At 43.3% G+C, this 22610-nt stretch overlaps 6 protein-coding genes across 7 annotated transcripts; 4 read left to right on the top strand and 2 right to left on the bottom strand.

Annotated features, from left to right (window-relative positions):
• Positions 1 to 1051: 1051 nt before the first annotated feature.
• Positions 1052 to 2830, top strand: LOC125772209 (putative uncharacterized protein DDB_G0294196). Its single transcript, XM_049443670.1, has 3 exons — positions 1052 to 1163; positions 1241 to 1291; positions 1355 to 2830. Exons 1-3 carry the CDS (start codon positions 1052 to 1054, stop codon positions 1954 to 1956), a joined length of 765 nt encoding a protein of 254 aa, XP_049299627.1. The 3' UTR covers positions 1957 to 2830.
• Positions 2831 to 2895: 65 nt separating this feature from the next.
• Positions 2896 to 4083, top strand: LOC125770583 (uncharacterized). The gene is made up of 3 exons (XM_049440318.1): positions 2896 to 3162; positions 3239 to 3289; positions 3353 to 4083. The coding sequence occupies exons 1-3, from the start codon at positions 3051 to 3053 to the stop codon at positions 3937 to 3939; spliced, it is 750 nt and encodes a 249-aa protein (XP_049296275.1). The 5' UTR covers positions 2896 to 3050; the 3' UTR covers positions 3940 to 4083.
• A 14-nt stretch (positions 4084 to 4097) lies between these two features.
• On the top strand, positions 4098 to 8400 carry LOC125770578 (uncharacterized). 2 transcript variants are annotated; one of them, XM_049440306.1, is made up of 3 exons: positions 4098 to 5086; positions 5182 to 6194; positions 6259 to 8400. In XM_049440306.1, the coding sequence occupies exons 2-3, from the start codon at positions 5336 to 5338 to the stop codon at positions 7497 to 7499; spliced, it is 2100 nt and encodes a 699-aa protein (XP_049296263.1). In that variant the 5' UTR covers positions 4098 to 5086; positions 5182 to 5335; the 3' UTR covers positions 7500 to 8400. The 2 variants fall into 2 exon arrangements, with proteins under 2 accessions (XP_049296263.1, XP_049296264.1); XM_049440307.1 differs by lacking the exon at positions 4098 to 5086 and having other exon boundaries at positions 5110 to 6194.
• A 406-nt stretch (positions 8401 to 8806) lies between these two features.
• On the bottom strand, positions 8807 to 14230 carry LOC125770577 (transitional endoplasmic reticulum ATPase TER94). The gene is made up of 5 exons (XM_049440305.1): positions 13791 to 14230; positions 12754 to 12856; positions 10396 to 12432; positions 10176 to 10330; positions 8807 to 10089 (listed from the first exon to the last, which is right to left on the bottom strand). Exons 1-5 carry the CDS (start codon positions 13805 to 13807, stop codon positions 9987 to 9989), a joined length of 2415 nt encoding a protein of 804 aa, XP_049296262.1. The 5' UTR covers positions 13808 to 14230; the 3' UTR covers positions 8807 to 9986.
• Positions 14231 to 14718: 488 nt separating this feature from the next.
• On the bottom strand, positions 14719 to 16367 carry LOC125770579 (pleiotropic regulator 1). The gene is made up of 3 exons (XM_049440309.1): positions 16130 to 16367; positions 15922 to 16058; positions 14719 to 15857 (listed from the first exon to the last, which is right to left on the bottom strand). Exons 1-3 carry the CDS (start codon positions 16240 to 16242, stop codon positions 14725 to 14727), a joined length of 1383 nt encoding a protein of 460 aa, XP_049296266.1. The 5' UTR covers positions 16243 to 16367; the 3' UTR covers positions 14719 to 14724.
• Positions 16368 to 16653: 286 nt separating this feature from the next.
• Positions 16654 to 20132, top strand: LOC125770581 (gamma-soluble NSF attachment protein). The gene is made up of 6 exons (XM_049440312.1): positions 16654 to 17033; positions 17116 to 17183; positions 17257 to 17567; positions 17636 to 17911; positions 17988 to 18182; positions 18258 to 20132. Exons 1-6 carry the CDS (start codon positions 16981 to 16983, stop codon positions 18318 to 18320), a joined length of 966 nt encoding a protein of 321 aa, XP_049296269.1. The 5' UTR covers positions 16654 to 16980; the 3' UTR covers positions 18321 to 20132.
• Positions 20133 to 22610: the final 2478 nt, after the last annotated feature.

Here is a 22610-nt window from a genome sequence, read left to right as displayed (position 1 = left end):
AAAAACCCCGACAATTTCTATTTCTTTGCTGATCGCGTATGAGACATTTGAAAGAAACAGGAGCACACACACGTACCAATCACATTTGCGGAGGCCACTTGGAGAAACTACCCTAATGTCACATCTATTATAGCATAGTTGTGTGAACAAGTGTATCCTTTATGTGTAGTAGTACCAACACCGTTTGTATATTTAAATTTATCAAGTTCTACTCACATTCCACATAGGGTCACGTGCTTGTGGTTCTTGGCTATGGTGTCTAGTGTATAATGTTTACGATCTTTCTCCTGTGATTTCCACTCTTCCACAATCTCACAGAAAGGATATGCTCATTCCATGCTGGCCCCAAAAAGACCCTCCCCTTTCCAAGAACACTATCCGGTTACGCATAAGGCATACATCTAGTGGTAAATATGAAGACCGGAAAGATCAAGTAGATCGATCTAGAAATCTTCGTTTTTGTTCCCTACGTTTTTGATCCTACCGAACAGTTCTGGGTGTAATTTCCATGCAAATTAGATTCACCAGCGAGACTGTAATCACATTTGAATACCACAAAACAGTTATCGTGTTGGCGTTTGTGATAGCATGTCGCCTAACAAATTTATATTTCTAGACAATAAGAAGGAGATTCTTTCGACAAAGCAAAGCTAAATGTGGAGCTTCAGCACGAAACTAGCCAAACTAGTTATGTTGCTAACTTGAAATAAAGAATGCTCCTTTTTCATAAATACTCGCGACCCAAGTCCTCAACTCAAACCACGATCACGGAGAGAGACAAAATTCCTCGAGGGATCGAGAGATTTGCGTGAAGGGTTTCTAGTAAATTAATAGAGTTTGATACGCCATCAACAAACTAAACATAAACCCTGCCTAATTTTGGGGACTGTGTACGAGGTAGTAATACCGAACCGGTTTGAGCTCCTTCCTTTTACAATCCCCACTATTTTTTAAAGTTCATCTTCAATCTGCAGATGATATGGGGTACTCCACAGTTTGCCAAACAAATCGTTATCATTCATTTAGACGAGAGCACGCTGGTGTATCGACCATGTTTTCCTTCGATAACAGTTTTTGGTCCATCTTCACCTTGACACTCGTTGGTATTTGCTGTGGTAGACCAGTATTGAAATCGGCACCGGGCATAGAAATTCTTCCGGCTGGTAAGGTTTCACTAGGTTCCTTGACCCGTTTGGAGGACGCAGAGTGAAATGAAGCTTTAACTGTTCTATCGTTGCAGAATTTTCTAGCGGAAGTGGACCAAATTACCTTGTAGTGAATAATGCAACCAGTAAGTGTGAATGATGGAAATCAAAAATGTGTTCTTTTATGACAAAGTAAACAACTTTTGCAGAAAAATTATTAGCCGAATCAGGAGTACGATCGCAAGCCCCGTTTATTATTACAAACCAACGAGCGACTGTTAGTCAACCAGTACCCGCGCAAGTGCAGAATCAGCAACCCCAGCCGCAGTCGCAGCCGCAGTATCAGCAACCCCAGCCGCAGTCGCAGCCGCAGTATCAGCAACCTCAGCCGCAGTCGCAGCCGCAGTATCAGCAACCCCAGCCGAAATCGCAGCCGCAGTACCAGCAACCCCAGCCGCAGTCGCAGCCGCAGTATCAGCAACCCCAGCCACAATATCAAGGGCCTAAGCAACCAGAACAAATAGAGTACGAAGAACAAGAGAGCGAGGAACAAGAGTACGAAGAACAAGAATACGAAGAACAAGAGTACGAAGAACAAGAGTACGAAGAACAAGAGTACGAAGAACAAGAGTACGAAGAACAAGAGTACGAAGAACAAGAGTATCAGTATCAAGAGGATCAGTATGAAGAGGACCAGTATGAAGAGGATCAGTATGAAGAGGATCAGTATCAGGACGATCAGTATCAGTATGAGTATGAAGAGGACCAGTATCAAGATTATCAGTATGAAGAGGATCAATATCAGTATTAAGAGGATCAGTTGTTCCCAGATTTGGATAGGACCTTTCAACCGTACGATTAAAAATATATTTATGGATTTGGTTCATTTGGGGAGCCCTTTACTAAGACACACAGCTGCATGTGGTGAGTAGAGGAAAAAGCAATTTTTCCCCTTCGTTTGGACAAACATTATTTATGGTACCATTTCATATTTCAGGGATTTTGGCGTGGTGTGCGGTCCGACGGCCACAAAAATCGACACGGACATTCAGAGGGAAATTTCGCACTCTGCCTTCAATATATGTATAGAACGCGGCGGTTATCATCCCCGCATGCGAGAGCATCAGCCTGTTTTTAGCTGGAAGAGGGTTTTTCTCAGCACGACCCCACACAAGGCCACACAAGGCCACACATAAAATGGCTGTGCACATTTTTGAAATCCTTGCCAAAGGGGATGCAAGGGATGAAGGGTCCATCCTGATAATGCATCCGGATGCATCTTGCTTCCGGCTAAACATACAATCAGTCATATTGCGAAATGAAAGTGTGGGACAATGGAGAACAAAACATGAACCACGTTCAACAAACAAAAAAAAAAGATTGATAGAGGTGTCGAAAAGACATCATTTATTATAGAACGCGTTGATTGTACAATTCTTCTTCATATAATGGAGAAAACCATACCAACTATAAACCATTCAAAATGTATCGGAAAGAAAGTATTTCACTGTGTTGAAGTCTTGATTGAAAAAAATTGATAACTATTTAAGTACACTAGTAGTAACTTGCCATCGGATCATGTGAAATCCTACTGCTGAACCTTTACAAACAGTGCGTGCAGCCCTGCTTGCTCGATAAAAATGTTCCATTGAAAATAACGATCGAAAATATTGTAAATTAATATACCTAGTTTGATACACCATCAACAAACTAAACATAAACCCTGCCTAACTTTGGGGACTGTGTACGAGGTAGTAATACCGAACCGGTTTGAGCTCCTTCCTTTTACAATCCCCACTATTTTTTAAAGTTCATCTTTAATCTGCAGATGATATGGGGTGCTCGACAGTTTGCCTAACGAACCGTTATCATTCATTTAGATGAGAGCACGCTGGCGTATCGAACATGTTTTCCTTCGATAACAGTTTTTGGTCCATCTTCACCTTGACACTCGTTGGTATTTGCTGTGGTAGTCCGGTATTGAAATCGGGGCCGGGCATAGAAATTCTTCCGGCTGGTAAGTTTTCAATAGGTTGCTTGACCCGTTGGAGGACGCAGAGCGAAGTGAAGCTTAAACTGGTCTATCATTGCAGCTTTTTCTGACGGAAATGGACCAAATTACGTTGTAGTGAATGATGCAAGCAGTAAGTGTGAATGATTGAAATCAAAAATATGTTGTTTTATGACAAAGTAAACATCTTTTGCAGAACAACCATCACCCGCACCTGTAGTAGGGGTACGATCGCAAGCACCAGTATTTATTCCAAACCAACGATCGAGTGTTTATCAACCAGCACCCGCGCAAGTGCAGTATCAGCAACCCCAGCCGCAGCCCGTTCAATATCAAGAGCTTGAGCAATCAGAAGAGATCCAGTACGAAGAACAGGAGAATCAGTATCAACAGAATCAGTATCAAGAGCCACCGGCACAACAAATTCAGTATCAACAACCGCAACAATTTCAGTACCAACAACCAACATATCAGCCGCAGTCGACGCGATATTATTCGCCGCAACGTGTGCAGTACGCGCAACCGGAATATACGTATTCACCTTACATTCGCGCTGCTAGTCGTCGACCGGATGCACAATATTCGTCTCCCGGTAAGTATGTCCGTATGGTATGCTTCATATTGCTCCATCGATTAAAATGTTTCGTAACACGATTCCCGCGGTATATCCCTGTACCGAAACACAAAACTTGTTTGGTCCATTACGACCGCAGCAATCCAACGCAGCAGTTTAGTCGCTCAATCTGGCATTGGACACAACTGTACCTATGCAAATATTTGTAAACTGTAGTTTTTTCAGTTAACTGTTCTCGCTTTTGCATCTTTTGTTATAACTAGGTGTTTTCGGTACTATCGCACGTGCATTCGGTTTGAACAGTGGAAGCAGCTCTAGGCGGACCTCTTCTTCCGGGCTGGGATTTTTAGGCAGTGCTTTGGGGTGAGTAATTTTACATCACTCTTTTGTTACGCTCGTAAAAACGACACCTTTCGCTGTTTTTGCTGTTCCCAGACTTGGATAGGTCCTTTCAACCGAACGATTAAAAATATCTTTATGGATTTGGTTCATTTGGGGAGCCCAAGACACACAGCTGCATGTGGTGAGTAGAGAATTAAGCAATTTTTCTCCTTCGTTTGTACAAACATTACTTATGGTACCATTTCATATTTCAGCGATGTTGGCGTTTCGTGGTTTATGATTATGCTATTGATTTAAAGAAACTATAGTAAACATAGTCAGAATCAAATTTACATCCGACAGCAAATGCTTTTTAAGCAAACTTATCAATCATACTTGAATAAAGAATGAAATTTACTTACAGAAGATTTTAGGTGTGGTATTATCCTTTTCAAGTGCTAGTGGTTGGACAGTGGACAAACAGTTTTTCACTTTTTGCTATGTGCTTCGGATTAGTCGTACCGCTAAAGAGGCGTTACGGAACGTTTCCCCTTTGTCTGGCTTTAGTTTGAACGTAATTTGATTTGATTGAAATTGTTTATTACTTTTCTGAGTCATATATTTCAGAAATGCATTTGCAAATTAGTGAAATATTTATTTAATTTTTTTTAAAAAGTATCTTTATATTTTAAAAGACAAATTGATGCGGGTAGAGACCATCTCCTATTCAAACACTATGACAGCTCTGTCTAGAGCGTCAGCGCGGGTAAACAACATGAGTTAATGTCAAACTTGGACATTTCTACAAAGAGATCTTTTGCTAAGTGTATGGAAGCGTTTTTGATTGTTTATTCAATATTTTTCTCCCTTTTCGTATAAGTTGTTCTTTTTATTTCGGTGTTAACTACTCATAGTATCTGTCATCTACGTACGGCGGTATACTAAAGCACAAAAAAAACTGACCCGGACACTGCATCGATGTTTGACTATAGCGCGACTCGGTGCATACAAGCCATAGTGCGTCGTTGTTAAGTGGTACTGTACAAACTGCAATTATTGCTTAAACCAACATGTTTGATGATTTCTTCTAAATCTGTACCTATATTATATGTTCCCAAAACCAACTAAAGAATGATCCAGCAACGGTGCAGGCAGTGAACGATTCCGATCACGGATATTGGTGCATTACGCCGTTGACCCTGAGAAGCCGAGAAACCTTGGTTGGTTATTGTATCCTTGAGGACAAGTATAAAGGTGTGCATCTGTCGACGAAACAGCAAGCAAATGTACTCTCCAGTCATGTCAAAGCCCTGCTGTAAAAATCCCAAAAATCTATTCTGCTTCGTATGTGGTCTCTACATACTGTCGCACCATAAGCGTTCGATCATGACGCGCCCTCTGCTGGAAGCGTACGAGGCACACTTTAAGGTGCGAACTAGCAAGGAAAACTATTTACAAGGGCCACCCTCCGTCTGCAACATCTGCAACAATGCACTGTTGCGTTGGAAGAACGGCATGTGTCCGAAACCGGAGCTGCCGTTCGCTATACCGATGCTTTGGAGCGCACCTAGTGATCACGAAACGGATTGCTACTTTTGCTTGACGCGTACAGCTCCATTGACCGATAAGAATAATGCTAGATTAGTACAGGCGCCTGTCCCAGTCGAGTATCCTGTGCTAAGATCCGCCGTACGGCCCAAACTCTTTGCAGCTCGGCCAATAGTTGCATCTCAACCACCACAGAGCCGTGCGCCGGTAACAGTAGTTAAAGAAAAGGATGACAGTTCAGTGAATCTTATGCGCACATACCCCGGACAGATCAAAATAAGGGAGCCAGCCAATGTAATGCAGGTAGTACGACGTAGCCTTCCGGTACAGAACATTGTTTCCAATGTGCAGACGAATCCAACCGTCGTCAGTACGAGTACGCTCAAGCGTAAAGTCGATCCAGGCGTTTGTCTTACGTACGGCTTAACGAAGGTTCGGCTCCGTAATTCCGAACCAACGATTGTGCTGGAAAAGTGCAAAAAGCTGCTCCCATCCAACCCGTCAGCGATTATAAGCCGTCCAGCGACATCCAGCAACCTGAACGCCCCCAGAATATTGAACGTGTTCTCGCTGAACAAAGATGCAGCGAATTGCGGTAAGACAAGCGTTTTATAGTCGTTCATGGATGTAAGCATTGATCACGGTTGATCTCTTTTCAGAAACAAGTCCGCCGAATTCACCGGTGGAGGATCCGCCACATCCGGCAATCAAAATCGAAGTTGTTGAGGATGAAGAAGAGCCGATCCCTAACAAATTAATGAAAATACAATCCATCGATGGTGAACTTGGTAAAGCTGAAACAAAGCAACAAGAAAAAGAACCAACGATAACACAACCAGCGGTTACAAAGCAAATTACGGCATTGAAAGTAATAAAGATAGAACCACGAACTTCATCTCCTACGGAACATAAACTTCTACCAATACGCCCTGTTCGCTGCTATAACGCGAAAGATCTATCATCCGCTAGCAAAGGTGAGCAAATGACGATCAAAATCACACCGTCCATGATCGCCAAACAGTCCGCAGATATCGCTGCTTCACTAAAAGCAGCAACTGTTGCTACAACGCAACCGAACAATGCAACACTAGAGCAGCAACAGAAAACTCCAAAGGTAACGCCCGCGAAATATTGTTTCATTAACATGAAAGATCTTCCATCCTCCTCTGCTAGTAGCAATGAGAAGACCATTAAAATTATAACGCCCGTGATCGCTCAACAACTGGCCGATACTGACCAAACGTCGTTGAACGTAACGCCTGCTGCTGCTGCTGCTGCTGCTACCGTTTCTCCCGGCAGCAAAGTAACGCTCGAGCAAGACGATACACCGCATAGAATCACACAATCGGAGCTGATATTGTTGCTTCGCGAACTGGAGCTGCCGAAGGAAAAGTCGGCCATTTTGATCGATCGCTTGAAGCGGTGGAACCTGTTAGCGATCGAGATGGTAGGCACGAATCGTGTAAGATCACTTGAGTCAACGCCACCACAGCAGCCAATACCCGGCACTCCAGTATCGCCAGCATCATCATCATCATCATCATCCACGCCACCACCAACGCCACTGGCACAAGACCAACAGTCGGCAGAAGGCGTGAATGCATTGACCAATATGAAGGACATTCAAATTCGCAATACCCGAGCGGCAAACAGGCAATCCGCTCCACCGATCATAATCAGCAGTGTCGCTAACCGCACGAAAGTGTCCACCGTAAGCAAACCAGACCCGCCCGCACTGGTTGTGGCGAAGAGTGAATCAACATCGCAACAACGACGTCACACTACGGTAGCTGTGGCGGGAAAGGAAACTGCTACCCTGCCGCAAAGGGGAAGCATCACGACTCGCAGCGCAGCGAATGCAATGGTAAAGCGGAACGTTACCATCCCGAAGGTAAAATGAAACGAAGCCTAAACGCGTTAATTCATCGCGATAGGATTGTTTTGGTGTAATCGTGGAAATGCACTACTCCTCAGATCTACCATCTACAGGGTAGGAAGAATTTCGAATGTAGCTGTAAACTGTCCAGAGCATTCTTTGCATAAGGAGAGTATAGGTTTATGTCGGTTACGTTAACACAGCTAGTAACGAAAATCGAACAACGTCTGTTCAAGATAGAAACACATTTTGATTCGTTTTTAGTTGCTCGTAAAAGCCAACCACTTAGTACAGAAAACAGGCAAAATATCTTCCATCGTATCGTACACCAATCCCAAGGATAGGAGAACAGGCACGGTGCAGAAAAAGTGTCCTTAAGTGTAAGCGTTTATTTCGGACGAATCGTTACTGCACAAGATTTCCGATGGTCGGTTAGACTAATTTTATCAACTGGCGCTTGATTTTAAATTGATTATGGCCGTAACATTTTTAGAGCACACGAAAGCCATTAACGACAAGAATAATTATAATTCAACAGTAAAGCTGTACGAGGGTCGGTTGCAATTGCAGGATCGGTAATCTCTATTGAACCGTGCCACCAATACGCAAAATGCGACTATTGGGCTAAGGATGGCCACAGATAGTTAACCGTTGCGCATGGTATACCATGATGGCCAAATATGAAGCATATCGGCAACCAATTTTCCTAAAGGTTAATGAAAGCTTCTATACCCATATAAACACACATAAAACACACAGCAAGGTATTCCGGCTATGTGTGTGTAGTCTGTAAGTCAGTTAAGTAGGCACACGATCCTGAAAGGGATCACAACTTTCTAGCCAGGAGGTGTCAGAAAAGCAGAGAAACTGTATTCTGGTAAAAAGTGTAAAGTTAATAAATAAAATGCAAACTTTGTTCAATACACGTGTTGCTGTATATAACACAATTCTTTCATACTGATACAAAACTGATAACGAGAAATATTATTAAATACATATCTTGAAAGGGAGCACGGACAGATCGGGTTGTCTTCAGCAAACACGGCCGTGTGCAACCAAAGCTTTTTTAGGATAATGAGTCACGTGAACTCAAACCTGAACTGAAACACGTGATTATGTTGTCGGATTGTACATCCCATACGATAAGAAACGAAAATCAGCAGAAACCTTAGACCGCTGTCAGTAGCTCGAGGAAAGATGACGCAAAATAGAGAATGATTCCCATCTCTCGGCTCCACGTCAGCCAAACGCGTAAGGAACTGTGAACGGAACTGTGAACAAGAAAAACATTGAAACCCACGATTCAAAATCCAATCCACGAGTCGTTCGTGTACGTCTGTACCTATTTTCTTCATGTTTATTTTCTTTTTCACCCATTTCATTATTTTCCAGTGTTTTTGTTTCAGTGTAAAAATACAATTGTAGAAGTATGCGAACGGTTACACGCTATTACCACGCTGCTATTGTGTGTGTCCCCAAGAGAAAAAAAAACACACACGCAAAACGTCTGCATTGCTGCATTGCTGCAATGTACTTCTGTAACTGAAAACGGGGACGAACTTGCTGAATTGTTTGTCATTAATTCCTTGCACTTCGAGCGATGCGTAATGCCACCTTCGCGTATCACGTTCCACACCGTCCTAACCAAGAAATGGATTGGAATCGACGTATTAACCTACTCAAGAATGACGATTTAAGGGTGCGAATTATTATTTCTACTATATACGCCGGCCCCAAATATGATTCGAATTGAAGAGAACCTTTTTGTTGCTTTTACCGCATGGAAAAGTAAGAACAAACCAGCCAGTGAAAAACCGGAACCGGAATGGGGAGTCTGTGGCTCATAGGACTGAAGGGGATGGGTGTTTGAAAAATAAAAAGGAGGACGAAGGTAAGGAGAGCTAGTCTTAGAATTAATGTATCTCATTTCTTATTTGCTTCAAAATCATTATTATGAATAAGAGGCTACCACCAGCTGCTGTTACGCAGTCTTACATACACAGTACGTTCCCCCTCCTACCGTTGGAGCTGGAATTAGAGATGCACGCGATTGGTTTGCCTCTCGTATGTCTGTCGCCCTCACAGTTAATATGCTGCAACCTATATCTCCCAATATCTTTTTCATGTCCTCTGTCGTGGTGCTCCTGCTGATGTCCTGTTTCACTCGGATGCGGTATCGTTTCGTCTGCTCTATTGATTTCTACTTTCTACATCACGCACTACTACTATTAACCAGTCATTTTGTTTCGCTCTTCCTCTACTAGCCGGTTTTAAAAAGATACAGCACCTCGGGCTTGTAAGTGCCTGAGTCGAAGGGAGAACGGATGGAACTTATGTAGGGAGAAGGCAATAATGTGTGTAAAACACACACAAACCACACATACTATGGGGCACACACATACACGCGAAGGGCAACGTTTTACTGTTGTATGATGAAAGACTGCAGCTGTGGCAACGGAGCAACTGCTAGTCTAATAAAGGAGAGGGATAGATGTGTCTATAACCGGCAATCTAGCTGTAGAGATCGTCATCACCGTTATCGCCGGGATTATTGCTCGTCGGTTGTGACGAACCCTGACCCTGCGAACTTGAGCTGCCCTGTCCCGAGGGGAATCTAGACAACGAAAGGATTTAAATCATTAAATCACAAACCAATAATATGCCAAAACCCGTCAAACGGCCAATTCAACGGTTACTTACCGGAAGTTGGTCCCGAAGCCACGAGATTGTTGCAGCGTTTGGGCGAACATTTCGTACTTGCGGATGTCGTTGTCTGATACCGAACGGCGGGCAAACTTCATCGCTTCCTCGAAGTGATCACGAGTAATTTCCGGCACCGGATCTTCTTCATCCATCTGATAAAAAAAATAGAAAGCAATAAATAAGCATTCCGTACAACGGGACCCAGACGTTTACTTACATCCATGGCCGAATTTTGATTAGCGGCACGGTCACGCTCCCGCCGGATTTCCGCCTCGATCGCCTGACGGATGGCAAGCTTACAGGCACGCTGGCAAATTTCCGTCAGATCAGCACCCGAGAAGCCCTGCGTCACCTTCGCCACGTAGTTCAGATCGACATCCTCCGCCACCGGGCTCTTGCGCAGATTCGCACGCAGGATGGCTTCGCGTGACTTTTCATCCGGCAGCGGAATGTAGATCAGCTGATCCAGACGGCCCGGACGCAGGATGGCCGGATCGATGATGTCCGGTCGGTTGGTGGCACCGATAATGAACACATTTTTCTTCGCCCCCATACCGTCCATTTCCGTCAGAATTTGATTGATCACACGATCGGCGGCACCGCCCGCATCACCCACATTACCGCCGCGGGACTTTGCGATACTGTCCAGCTCGTCGAAGAACAGCACACAGGGCGAAGCGGAACGTGCCTTATCGAAGATGTCGCGCACGTTCGCTTCCGACTCGCCGAACCACATCGTCAACAGCTCTGGGCCCTTGACGGAGATAAAGTTCGCCTGGCACTCGTTGGCGATGGCTTTGGCGAGCAGCGTCTTACCGCATCCGGGCGGCCCGTAGAACAGCACACCGCGCGACGGTTGCATACCGAACTTCAGGAACTTGTCCGGATGTTCGACCGGGTACTGTACCAGCTCCTGCAGCTCGCGCTTCACATTCTCGAGACCACCGATGTCGGTCCAGGTCGTGTTCGGCACCTCCACCACCGTTTCGCGCAGCGCGGACGGGCTCGACTTTGTCATCGCGTAGCGGAAGTTTTCCATCGATACGGCCAACGAATTGAGTACCTCCGCATCAATCTGATCATCCTCCAGATCGATCAGATCCATCTTCTCGCGAATTTGCTGCAAAGCCGCCTCGGAACACAGCGAAGCCAAATCGGCACCGACGTGACCGTGCGATTCGGCCGCAATCTGCTCCAAATCGACATCGTCCGCTAGCTTCATGTTCTTGGTGTGAATGCGAAGCACCTCCAACCGGCCAGTAGCATCCGGGATACCGATATCAATCTCACGATCGAAACGTCCGAAACGGCGCAGTGCGGGATCGATCGAGTTGGGACGATTCGTTGCTGCCATCACAATCACGTGCGAGCTCTTCTTCATACCATCCATGAGCGTGAGCAGCTGTGAGACAATTCGCCGTTCCACCTCACCGTGCGTCTTCTCACGCTTCGGTGCGATGGCATCGATCTCGTCGATGAAGATGATTGCCGGCGAATTCTTTTCTGCCTCCTCGAACGCTTTGCGAAGGTTCGATTCGGATTCGCCCGCCAACTTGGACATAATTTCCGGCCCATTGATGAGGAAGAAGAATGCGCCGGTTTCGTTCGCAACGGCACGTGCAATCAGTGTTTTACCCGTGCCGGGTGGACCGTACATGAGTATACCACGCGGTGGCTTCACACCGATCGCCTTGAACAGCGACGGATGGCGCAGCGGCAATTCGACCATTTCCTTGATCTGGGCCAGCTGCTTACGGCATCCACCGATATCATCGTACCCGACCGCATTCAGTGTCTCTTCTTCCTCCTCGCGCTTGATTGGATTTCCTTCGCAGTGAATCACCGTTTCCGGCGCAACGATACAGTACGGTTCAGGATCGGCTGCCACCACTTTGAATTCTACCGCACGCATACCACCGCGAACGACGAATGTGTCGTCCTTGTGGATCGGTCGGTACGCCTCCAGGAAGTACGGCTTGAGGTACACGTCGAACAGATTGCCCGACAGGCCTTCGACCGTATCGTCGATCGGTAGGATGTGCACGCGCTTACCGTACTTGACGTCCGGGCAGGATTGAATCATCACTACGTCCCCGAGCCATACGCGCAGATTGTTGCGCACCACTCTGTTCATGCGAATTTTCTCGTCCGGACAGTTCTCATCCGACAGGACAATGCAAACCGTTTCCTTTCGGCGCTTGCCTTTCAGCAACACCGTATCACCGCGGAAAAGCTCCAACTCGTCCATTTTCGCCTAAAAAATAAAACAAAACACTTTTTACTACTCTTCTTCAGCTGCTTCAACATGTCATTAAGGGTTCAGCGCTAATTTCTCCTTCAACCAAGTATAACCAATATTTATCTTCTAAATATATTGATAGCTTTGCAATACTTTACAGATTTGGTACGTATTACTTCATATTGTGAAATATTTTTGTAGTTTTAAGAAAAGTTTGAAGGCAAGCCATGGAGAATGGGAAACACAAAATTGTTGCTTATCTATCGTTCAATAACATATTCGTTGGTGACTTGCGAGTGAATTTCTTCGACTCCATCACCACGAATAATTACTCACCTGTGACAGCGAAATGACCGAATTGTCATCATTGCCGGCTTCATCAACGATCAGACGATTCGGACGATCCTTGCGCTTCAGGATGGCAGTTGCCAAATCCTCGCTAAAAGCAAAAACGGGAAAAAATGGAATGAAAATGAAGGACGATGAATAGAACCCCGAAGGGATACAGAATAACAACACAAAACAAAACACCATCATTCAATTGCATTTCTGTTTGGACAGCGTCATCTTTTCGAAACCAAGGGACGCATAGGTTATTAGCCTTTCCGCGAGAGCTAGGGCGTAGGACAGAAAGAGACCATCATCGCATAAATTTCTTTACGAATAGTTCCTTCCAACATGTACATTCTACATACGTTTGATATTAAGATGTTTTATCCCTGTTTTAGTCACAATCGTTTCAGAACTAATTCACAATCAATTTCATTTAATAAAACTAGCAAATGCTGAAAATTGTAATGTGATTACAACATCCTTCTCTTTGTATGTTCAATATTTATGTGGCTATCGAAGGGAGCCATCACGGAAACGGCGCTACTGCCTAATTGAAAGCAGATTACCGGTCATTTTGCTTCATTTTTGCACGCAGATTTAGGAAGTAAAATTTAGGAAAAACATATCCCTGATCAATTCGGAAAGGATTCATTTTGCCCAGTTTACTTTTATGTGATGCATTTTTAACCAACGATTACGCGAAGTAACGCATATCGTGACAAGCGAAAATTGAAGCAAGAGACGTACAATCCCCTCACACACACAACCGCACACACAACACAGGCCGCTGCTGCTCAGCCAATAGAAACCCTCTACGTACAAACATGACACACTAGACGGAAAAGACGTGCCTGCTTTCTTCTTTCTTTGTGAAATCACACAATCCAACAGCCGAAACTCCCGGTGCCTTTTTTCCGCAAGAAAAACTGCAACATTGTCCTTTTTTCTTACTTCCCGGCCACTTTCGTTTGCCACAACCACATTCCCACGCCTCCCATCGCAACGAAACTATGCCAAAAGTACGCGAATATTCTACTCACTTCTTGCTGTCGGCCATTTGAAGTACGGTTTTTTCCCCGGCTCGCTGCTGATGGGATTAAAACAACTCAAGCTCCCGTTGTTGAACCTTCTCGTGCCGAATGGAGGGCTTCTTCTGCTAGAAATCGCACGGTTCGTGCTTTTAAGGTGTACAAATGTATCCGCTAGGAAATGTAACGCCGCACTTCACTTTCTTTCTTTTTGCTGCCGATTCCTAGCAATCAGATGTATCGTAGCTTACTACGAGTGCGAACTTCCTTTGTTGATGAGTTTCCTTTGCGTTCGGAGGTGTTGAAAATCTAGTTCAGTCTCTTACTACAGGCTAGGTTATAGAGCTACAACCGCAAGCGCACACTGCAAGGAACAGCGAAGACAACGACGAACGCGAAGCAGCGATGACGATGACTTGCCATCTAGATGACATTTCCGGATGACGCTAGCGGGGGTTGTGGACATGCAGGTGACATTTCATAAAATTATTTTAGCAAATTTTTGAATTTGTATGAATGAAAAACTATTTCTATAAACAAAAATATTGGTATAAAATATAAGTTCCTTAATATTATGCCGGTGTGGGCTCGAGTTTCGCAAAGCAAGATGTATGCAAAACAATTTCTCTACGCGCCCTTCGGATGTCGATTAAATATTTAACGGAAACTATTACTCTAGTTTACATATACCTACAAAATAATTCTTCAAAAATTAAAAAAGCGTTTTAAAATGCTACAACCAATAATCTTTGATTATATGAAACCCTGGAGGAATAAAATAACTAGAAAAAAATATTTTAATGTGCACAAAAAGAATTGGTTTATTCGTTCAAATATTATTCAATAATTTGATGTCAATTTTGTTGAGTTTTATCAGAATGGTATTTTATATTGGTTGCATTAGAATTAAATGTATTTCTTGTACAGTGTAGCCATGGCCTTACGCTTAGTACTTCCTACGTTTAATAATTTCCGGCCGCCAATTGATCGGATGCGATTCCTCCGTCGCTTCGTCATCCTCCTTGTAAATTTTGATCGTCTTGTCCGCCTCGGTAGTAATCAACCGCGAACCGGACTGATCAAACGTCATGGAAAAAATGCCTGCCTCACTGTCCATCGAACCGGGCTGTACTGCGGCCTGGAAGCGTTGGAAATTGTATCCGGTGCGCCAGTCCCAGAAAAACATCGTTCCGTTATCTCCACCGGACACTAGTACCCCTTCCGGATTCACCGCCATACAGTTCACGATCGAGTTGTGTCCACTGAGATTCTGTATAAAGTTCCCTTCCGGACAGCGCCACTGTTTTATGTTATCCGGTGAAGCCGATGCAAACATGTACAGGGACGGATGCAGTACGATCGCACGTACACTTTTCTTGTGGTTTGTCAGCGTGCACATACTCTTTCCAGCGGCCAGATCCCACAATCGCACGGTCGAATCATGGCTGCCAGTAATGATCTGTGGATTGGCCGCCTGTGTTACCACACTCGCGACCGTGTTCGTGTGCCCCGTCAGTGTGTGGATGTTTGCTTTGGTACGCATATCCCACACACGTGCCGTCGAATCACGACCGGCCGTTACAAGCACATCGATCGTGGGATGCAGTGACATCGTATACACCGCCGAAAGGTGCCCATGGTAGTGCCGTATCACTTTGTTGTATTCCAAATCCCAGCACTTTACCTGCCGGTCCTCACCGCAGCTGAAAAGATACGGATGACGAGGGCTTACGGCAAGTGCCCGTACCGTGCTGACATGCCCGGTAAGTGAGAGCTTTAATTTCCCACTGGCTAGGTCCCAAATTTTAATAACGCGATCGGCAGCACCGGTTGCAAACCATTCGTTGCCTGGTTCAACCGCAACGCATCGTACCCATCCGAGATGACCCGAAATGACGCGACAAAGCTTCCACGGAGCATGCCATTTGGGTTTAGGAATGGTAGGTGCTTTCTTCGGCAGTATTTGCACTGCGCTGGTGGTATTCTGCGACAACGGTGTTGATGCCGGTACTAGTGCTGTCTGAGTATTGGTTCCATCCGGCGCAATTCCTTCCTGTTCGCCGGCCGTTATAGCCAACACTGAAAAGGAAGTGGGTTTGTTAATCTTTTACAAAGGCCATTGTTTGCAGTCGCTTGTACTTACCGCCATCCCTTACACCGTTCTGTACGTCGCCACGGTCACTGTCTCCTCTCTTGGCTGCCAAAGCCTTTGCTTTGGCAGCACGATCAAACACCAAACCATACGTATCCCGAGCTTTGATATTAAATTTATGCTTTTCCCTAGAAATAGAACGTAATTGTAATAAAGAAACCATTCGTTCACTTGTTGCCACTTGTTTTAATATGCTCACATGTTTTCGTCAATCTCTGGTAACAAGGATTGATTGGCTACAAAGAAATCATGGGTACGTTTTAACGAACGGAACACCAATGTGTGCACCGAATGACGCTGAACTTCCTCCATCGAAAGGATCGTATTGGTACGGGTTAAAAGCACAATTTTATTTCCTTTCCGTATGCTAAATGCGAAAAGATTGGAGGCGGCGTGTTGTATTCTTCCGAAGAGTAAACAATTAGTGACAGCGAGGAAAATAAAAGGCAGCATCTGTTATACGATTGTTGTCGTTTTTTCAACTGACAGCATTTGCACTGGTCAGGGGTGCTACACTTCAACTGTGAAGTGGCAAAATTCGTGTACATAATCTGAATTGTAATAAATCGTATATGCATAATTATTAACATAAGAAGCTGGATAATCTCGAGAAGTGTTTGGTATTCCAGGAATTTAATTGGGAAAACTTAGATCTTTATCTCAGTGCTGTTGTTATACACCATGATCCTGTCATACGGGATTGCCCATTTTGACACAAAGGAAACCCAAGGCGTGTGAGCTGTCAGTGCGGGAAGTGAAGAAAAATTTTATATCAATAAATTCGATTGCCGTTTTTTGTGGGACCTTCCCAGGGAGCTCTTAACGATTTAGGGTGTTTTCGGTGCAAATTTTCAGCCGTCCATCGTACTGTTTTGCCTATCATTGTGCTGTGTGTGCGTAATTGCGTGCAAACGTTTTTCACAGAGTCCGGAAACATCGATTGTGCTCTGGGGGTGGGTTCCGAGAAAAACAGTACCAACAGTAGCAATAATCCTGCAGTTGTCTGTACGTTATCAAATCATCTCGCTGATCCTGTATTGAGGTGCAAACATGTCGAGCAAAATTGAAGAAGCTCAGGAACATATCCGACAAGCCGAAAAATGGTACATCTGATGTGTTGACGAAGCGCAAACAGACGATGTTGATTTTTTTTGTTTTGTTTTTTCATCTGCAATTTTCCATTAGCTTGAAGACATCGCTGCTGAAATGGAGACCAGATTACGACAATGCAGCTGAAGAGTATAACAAAGCAGGTAAACTATCACACATTCCATGCCCTGGATGGCCAAATGTGATAAACGCATTTTTGTGCACGTTCCGCTTTAGCCACCTGCTTTCGGAACGCAAAGTCGTTGGACCAGTGCCGTGACTGCTTGATGAAATCTTCCGACTGTCATCGTCAGAATCGTGCCCTGTTCCACGCAGCAAAGTGTCTCGATCAAGCTATACTGATATGCAAGGAAATGAACAACCTCGGTGATATACGTAAACTGGCTGAGCGGTCCTGCAATCTCTACCAGCAACACGGCTCACCGGAATCGGGAGCGACCGTACTGGATAAGGCGGCAAAGATACTGGAACAGACGCACCCGGAAGACGCACTACAGCTGTACAAGCAGGCAGTCGATGTTGTTACGGTGCGTAGACGGAAAGTGATCTTCCTCTGAAGATTTCGTTTGCTTATAGACATGTTTATCCCACACAGATTGAAGATTCGACCCGGCAGGGCGCCGAGTATGCTAGCAAAGTGGCCCGTATTATGGTTAAGCTTGGTATGTACGATCAGGCAGCAGATGCTATTAGGCGAGAGATTGGATTGCATCAGCAGGTCGGATCGGATGGTGCTATCGGGCGGCTAGCAGTGGCCCTGGTGCTGGTACAGCTTGCCCGCGGAGATTATGTTGCCGCAGAGAAAGCCTTCAAGGAATGGGGTAACTGTTGCGATGCTGCAGAAGTGCAAACGTTGGAATCGTTGCTGCAGGTTAGTGTGGCCGTGTGGCCATCAATTTGTGGCCGTGTGGATTTGTTCAAAACATGTTCTATTCTCACCATTACAGGCGTACGATGATGAGGATCCGGAGCTGGCGCAACGAGCCCTCTCGTCACCATTCATCCGGCACATGGATGTGGAATACGCTAGATTGGCCCGCGATTTACCACTTCCCAAGGGCGTTTCAATCGCACCGAAAGCGAATGTCATCGAAAATGCGGCAGCCTCTTATGTTTCCCCCAACAGTGGTACATCGGGCGATGTAAGTATATTGACAAATGTTCCTTCCTTGTTCTTTTCATAATTCTTCAATTCTTTATTGCATGCAATTCGTAAGACTACCGCCAAACCATCGGCAGGTCCAGCTGGTGATGATGAAGACGAAGGTGGCCTGTGTTAGTGTGTAGAGCTACAAACCGTTACCACCTGTCCATCCAGTGGGGTATTCCGTGTAAGCGTTAAAAGTTGTGTGATACTATTGCTTTTATTACAATTATCATTATGATTATCAGTTACAAGTAGAGCAAATATGATAACAATCGTTGCGACCCGGCAGCCGCAATGCGCCAATGCTTTTCCCAGTATTCTAAAATCACGAAAAAAATCAATGGGGTAATGTTATGGGGTTGAATTAGGAATGTTTCGGAACGAAACCATCGGATGTTATACTTTACTTTCTGAATGTACTATCTATCCTCTGTGTGTGGAAGCAAAATCTGTATGTATTTCAATCCTGCTCGCAACCAACACCATTCTGCATCAAGGCAAATATCCATACGATGCAGGTGTTTTATTCAATTTAGTTGTACAACAAAACGTGTACAGTTAAGGCAGTTTAACGTTATCAAATTTCGCTCTCTGTACCTTTCTACATCAATGTTCTTTTGCACGTTTGCATTAACATGTGGGTATTGTTTTTGTGACTATCGGTTGATCTATTCATACTGATTACAGCAGGAAATGCGACTATATAAAACACTACTTAACAACAATTATAAAGTAACGAATCAACACAATGTTATAAAAATGAATTTCCAATTATCTCCCTTCACTAGCTATCTATGTAAGTAAAGCTTCACCGATCCCGACGTTTTGTAGTTTCCTAAAGAATGGTAAACTTTGCTCAGACAAAAAAAATATGCTTAACGTAAGCTGAAATCAAACACAAGCGTCACACTAACACACTAGAAAATCGATTAAAATCAGGAATGAAATTAACATTCCAGAAATAACACAATACAGACTGCACCACTCGTTATGGTACATGAAGCTATAAGTGAACCGAAAGAATGCGCCATATAGAAACTAATTACAGAAAGGCAAATGTATCTCAAGATTTACTCCTTTTTGACATCCTGTTTCAGGTGGCTAAATGTGACAAAATTTTTATCCACAGTTTGATGACGACAATGTAATAATCCTTTCTTGGAACTGCAACCTTCGGATGTCTTGGGTCTTTTCCTTGACCTGGCCATATTTAAACGTAGCTGGGAATGATAACAGTAATGTGTGGCTTCAGTTTTTATAATTGTTGGGTCAATACGTCATTTTGGGATGTATCTGTAATGCTCTTAGCATTTTTTTCACTTCGTCTTGCTCTAGGCGCACAAGTGATATAACAAAAAAAGACTATGCACAGTAAATGCAAGAAACCAACAAAATTTTCCTCTCGATTCTATGTGGTGCTTTGTTTAATATACAAAATGAAACATAATAAAAACAAAAGAGAAAAAAAAACACATTAATCACCAAAAATTGCGGTGCATTTAAAGTAAATGTAAGCGTACAACAAAACAAGAAATAAAATACGTGATTTTCGTGTGTGAAAGTTAAAAATTACCATCAAACCAAAAACCATAAAAGAAAAAAAAACACAAACAGAACATTAAAAGCTAAAAACTCTCGAGAACACCCCCTCCAGTCTAGTGTACTTCATTGAATGAAGTTTATCAATTATAACTAATAGATAGAGCAATCGATGGATGTACTGCAAACCATGCGACACTGATGATCGTGTACCGTGTGAACGTGTGTGTGTTATAATTGCCTGTAGATGAAATGTTTATGAGCAAATTACAAATAAAAGAAAAAAAAAAACAAATAACAAAACCCAACGGCGAAACATAACAAAAATGAAAGTATGGTTGATAGACGCTATTCTAAGTTCGGGAATTATATTAAAAGTATGTTGGAGAGGATAAAAGTAAAAAAACACTGGGCTAGTGAACACACATGATTTAAAAGATAGAAAACATAAAACTTTCGTACAATTACACAAAAGCAGGAGACAAAAAGTGGGCAGAAAAGAAAAAGAAATGTATTCGCTACTGTAAAGATGGAAGACATTACTTTACCATTTGATTTGTGTTGAGGACAACCATTCTCTTAACGCGCTAACAGGGTTCTTTTATGGAAAGAGTAGAGAATGGAACGATGTAAACAATTCCGCTTGTAAAAGGATTATTCGTTATAGTGTTGCATGATGTATAAATTTATGTTTTGAAGAATTTATTGTTATTTTTATTTTATCGTTTTTTCTTGTCATATTTTATGTCACCTACTTCTTACCGATGCTTATCGGTTATTGTTGAAGTGTATAAGTGTAAAATTTTACTTGCCCTTGTTTGCGTTAATACTACATTAGTGTTGTGCGTGCAGTATAGTGTTCATCAAACGAATGAAGATAATTAAAAAGAGAATCAGAGCTAGAGCAATTCCAAATCACCCAGGAGATTGCAACGATAAACAACGATAATCAGACAAGAAAGCTAACGGTAGTTGGATTGCAGCTATTTGAACATACCTAAACTGTAAAATGATTTAACGTAGAGAGCAGTAGCGCCAACAGAAAAGTGTTTCCTCGTTATGCATTATGCAATTGTCAGCTTACGATGCGTTGTAAAAACAAAACAAAAAAACAAACAAAAGAAATACTTATATCAAAATATAGCACACTCGAAATCCTATATCCGGCGATGTAAAGGTAGAGGAATGCAAACGGGAAAGATCAATTGAAACTATTATCAGCATTTGACACAGTATACAGTACTAGCACACAGTGTGGCTTCGGTTGAATATTCATAAAAGATGAGACAAATTTTATTCCAAAAAATAAAACAAAATTGAAAAGATTGAACCAGCAAAATGGTAGTTTTGGGAATGAGAAAAAAAATATTAAAAAAAAACAACCCACGTATAATCATACCTTAGTGTGTAAGAAGATAGAATCAGTCCGCTCCTGGGTCAAATCGAATGAATAAAAGCAAACATTATGCGCGTAATATTGTTGACTAACAATGGTATGGTGGTTTTACTTTTTTTTTCGTTGATTTACCATACATTTAATTTTTCTCTTCATAAATGGGTGAAAGTTTATTGTAGGGTAAACCTAATTTTGTGAAATCAGGATAATCAGGACTGATAGAGAATCTTTGGTTAGGTTTAAGTAAAATACGGAATCTAGGATGTATCACCACTGCCTACCTTGCCTTTTATGAGTCAGCAACAAACTATGCGGCTTGGACAAAGAACTACAGAGGATCATTAATCCTCGTCCGTATTATCCGGCTAACGCGTTTCAAATGGGTTGGGAACATTTTTACCTAGAAAACGTGGACATCTTCCCTTGTAATTTAACAGGGGTTAACAAGATCTTCTTTTTAAAGAGAAATTTAGGAACAATTTTCAATTCACCTATTCCCTCTATTAATTAATACTTCGATCGGTAGCAATCGAAAGTACCGGTTTTCTAATGTTGAGTTTTTGTAACGTTAAAGTAATGTTCCAAATTTTCTACGCAAGTCTTACGTTTTCGTATCTTGATAATTCATCTGCTTGGCGATCTTTAGCCAGGCGGGATTACTCTTAATCTTTTTTGAAATTTAAATCCTTCGCTTTACAACACTGTGGGCATCGAATTACCTACATTGACCGCGATCAAGACCCATAAGGAACCCTACTGCAATACACAGTCCAGCTTCGAACACACGGAAGCTCGGCAAGCAAATACTGTGGACCAAGAGAAAGATCACTAAACCCCTTTTTTTTTTTTTTTTTTTTTTTTTTGTTAACGGGGAGGGAACCTTCAAAAGGTACCCACCTCGAAGGGCGGCTTTGCTGCTACAAACCAATCCCTCCGAGATGGGTTATGTGGGATTCATCGTGACGCTGGGCCCGTGAAGCGGACCCGGCAGCCGATGGGACCCTAACTAAACCACTCCTCGACCTGATCCGAACCCTGCCGATGCGCTTGATGTGCGTAGTACTCCATGCAGGAACGTTTGTGCGATGCACAGATCACTAAACCCCTTAGCACCATTAGAGTGTCGTTCGGGAACTGGAACATCTTTTCGATTAGTTTTGGATAGGGGAGGAGCAAATCTTCGCATTGGATGACCTTTTGAGCCAAGCGAAAAGCTACCTTCCATTTAGCAGAGGAAATTAGCTGTCAAGTTCGCCCGGTTGAATGCAGCGTACGGTTACTTGAGTGACCAAATTCGAAGGGCCGTCGATCTAATTATGTGATCATTAATCAGCACGAATGTGTTACGGAACGTTAATGGAAACGTAGTCAGCAAGTACCCCGATTAAGTACCAAACTGTGTGAAAACTTTCGCTTTGCCTGAAAATTTATTTTGTTCCTTTCGTGGTTTGTTCTACACAGCGTACAAAAGAGAATTGTTTTTTTTTG

The sequence above is a fragment of the Anopheles funestus genome, chromosome 3RL, assembly GCF_943734845.2.
Source record: "Anopheles funestus chromosome 3RL, idAnoFuneDA-416_04, whole genome shotgun sequence".
NCBI classification, from domain to species: domain Eukaryota; kingdom Metazoa; phylum Arthropoda; class Insecta; order Diptera; family Culicidae; genus Anopheles; species Anopheles funestus.
The sequence above is the reverse complement of the archived record's forward strand: the minus strand, read 5'-3'. Positions and strand labels throughout refer to the sequence as shown.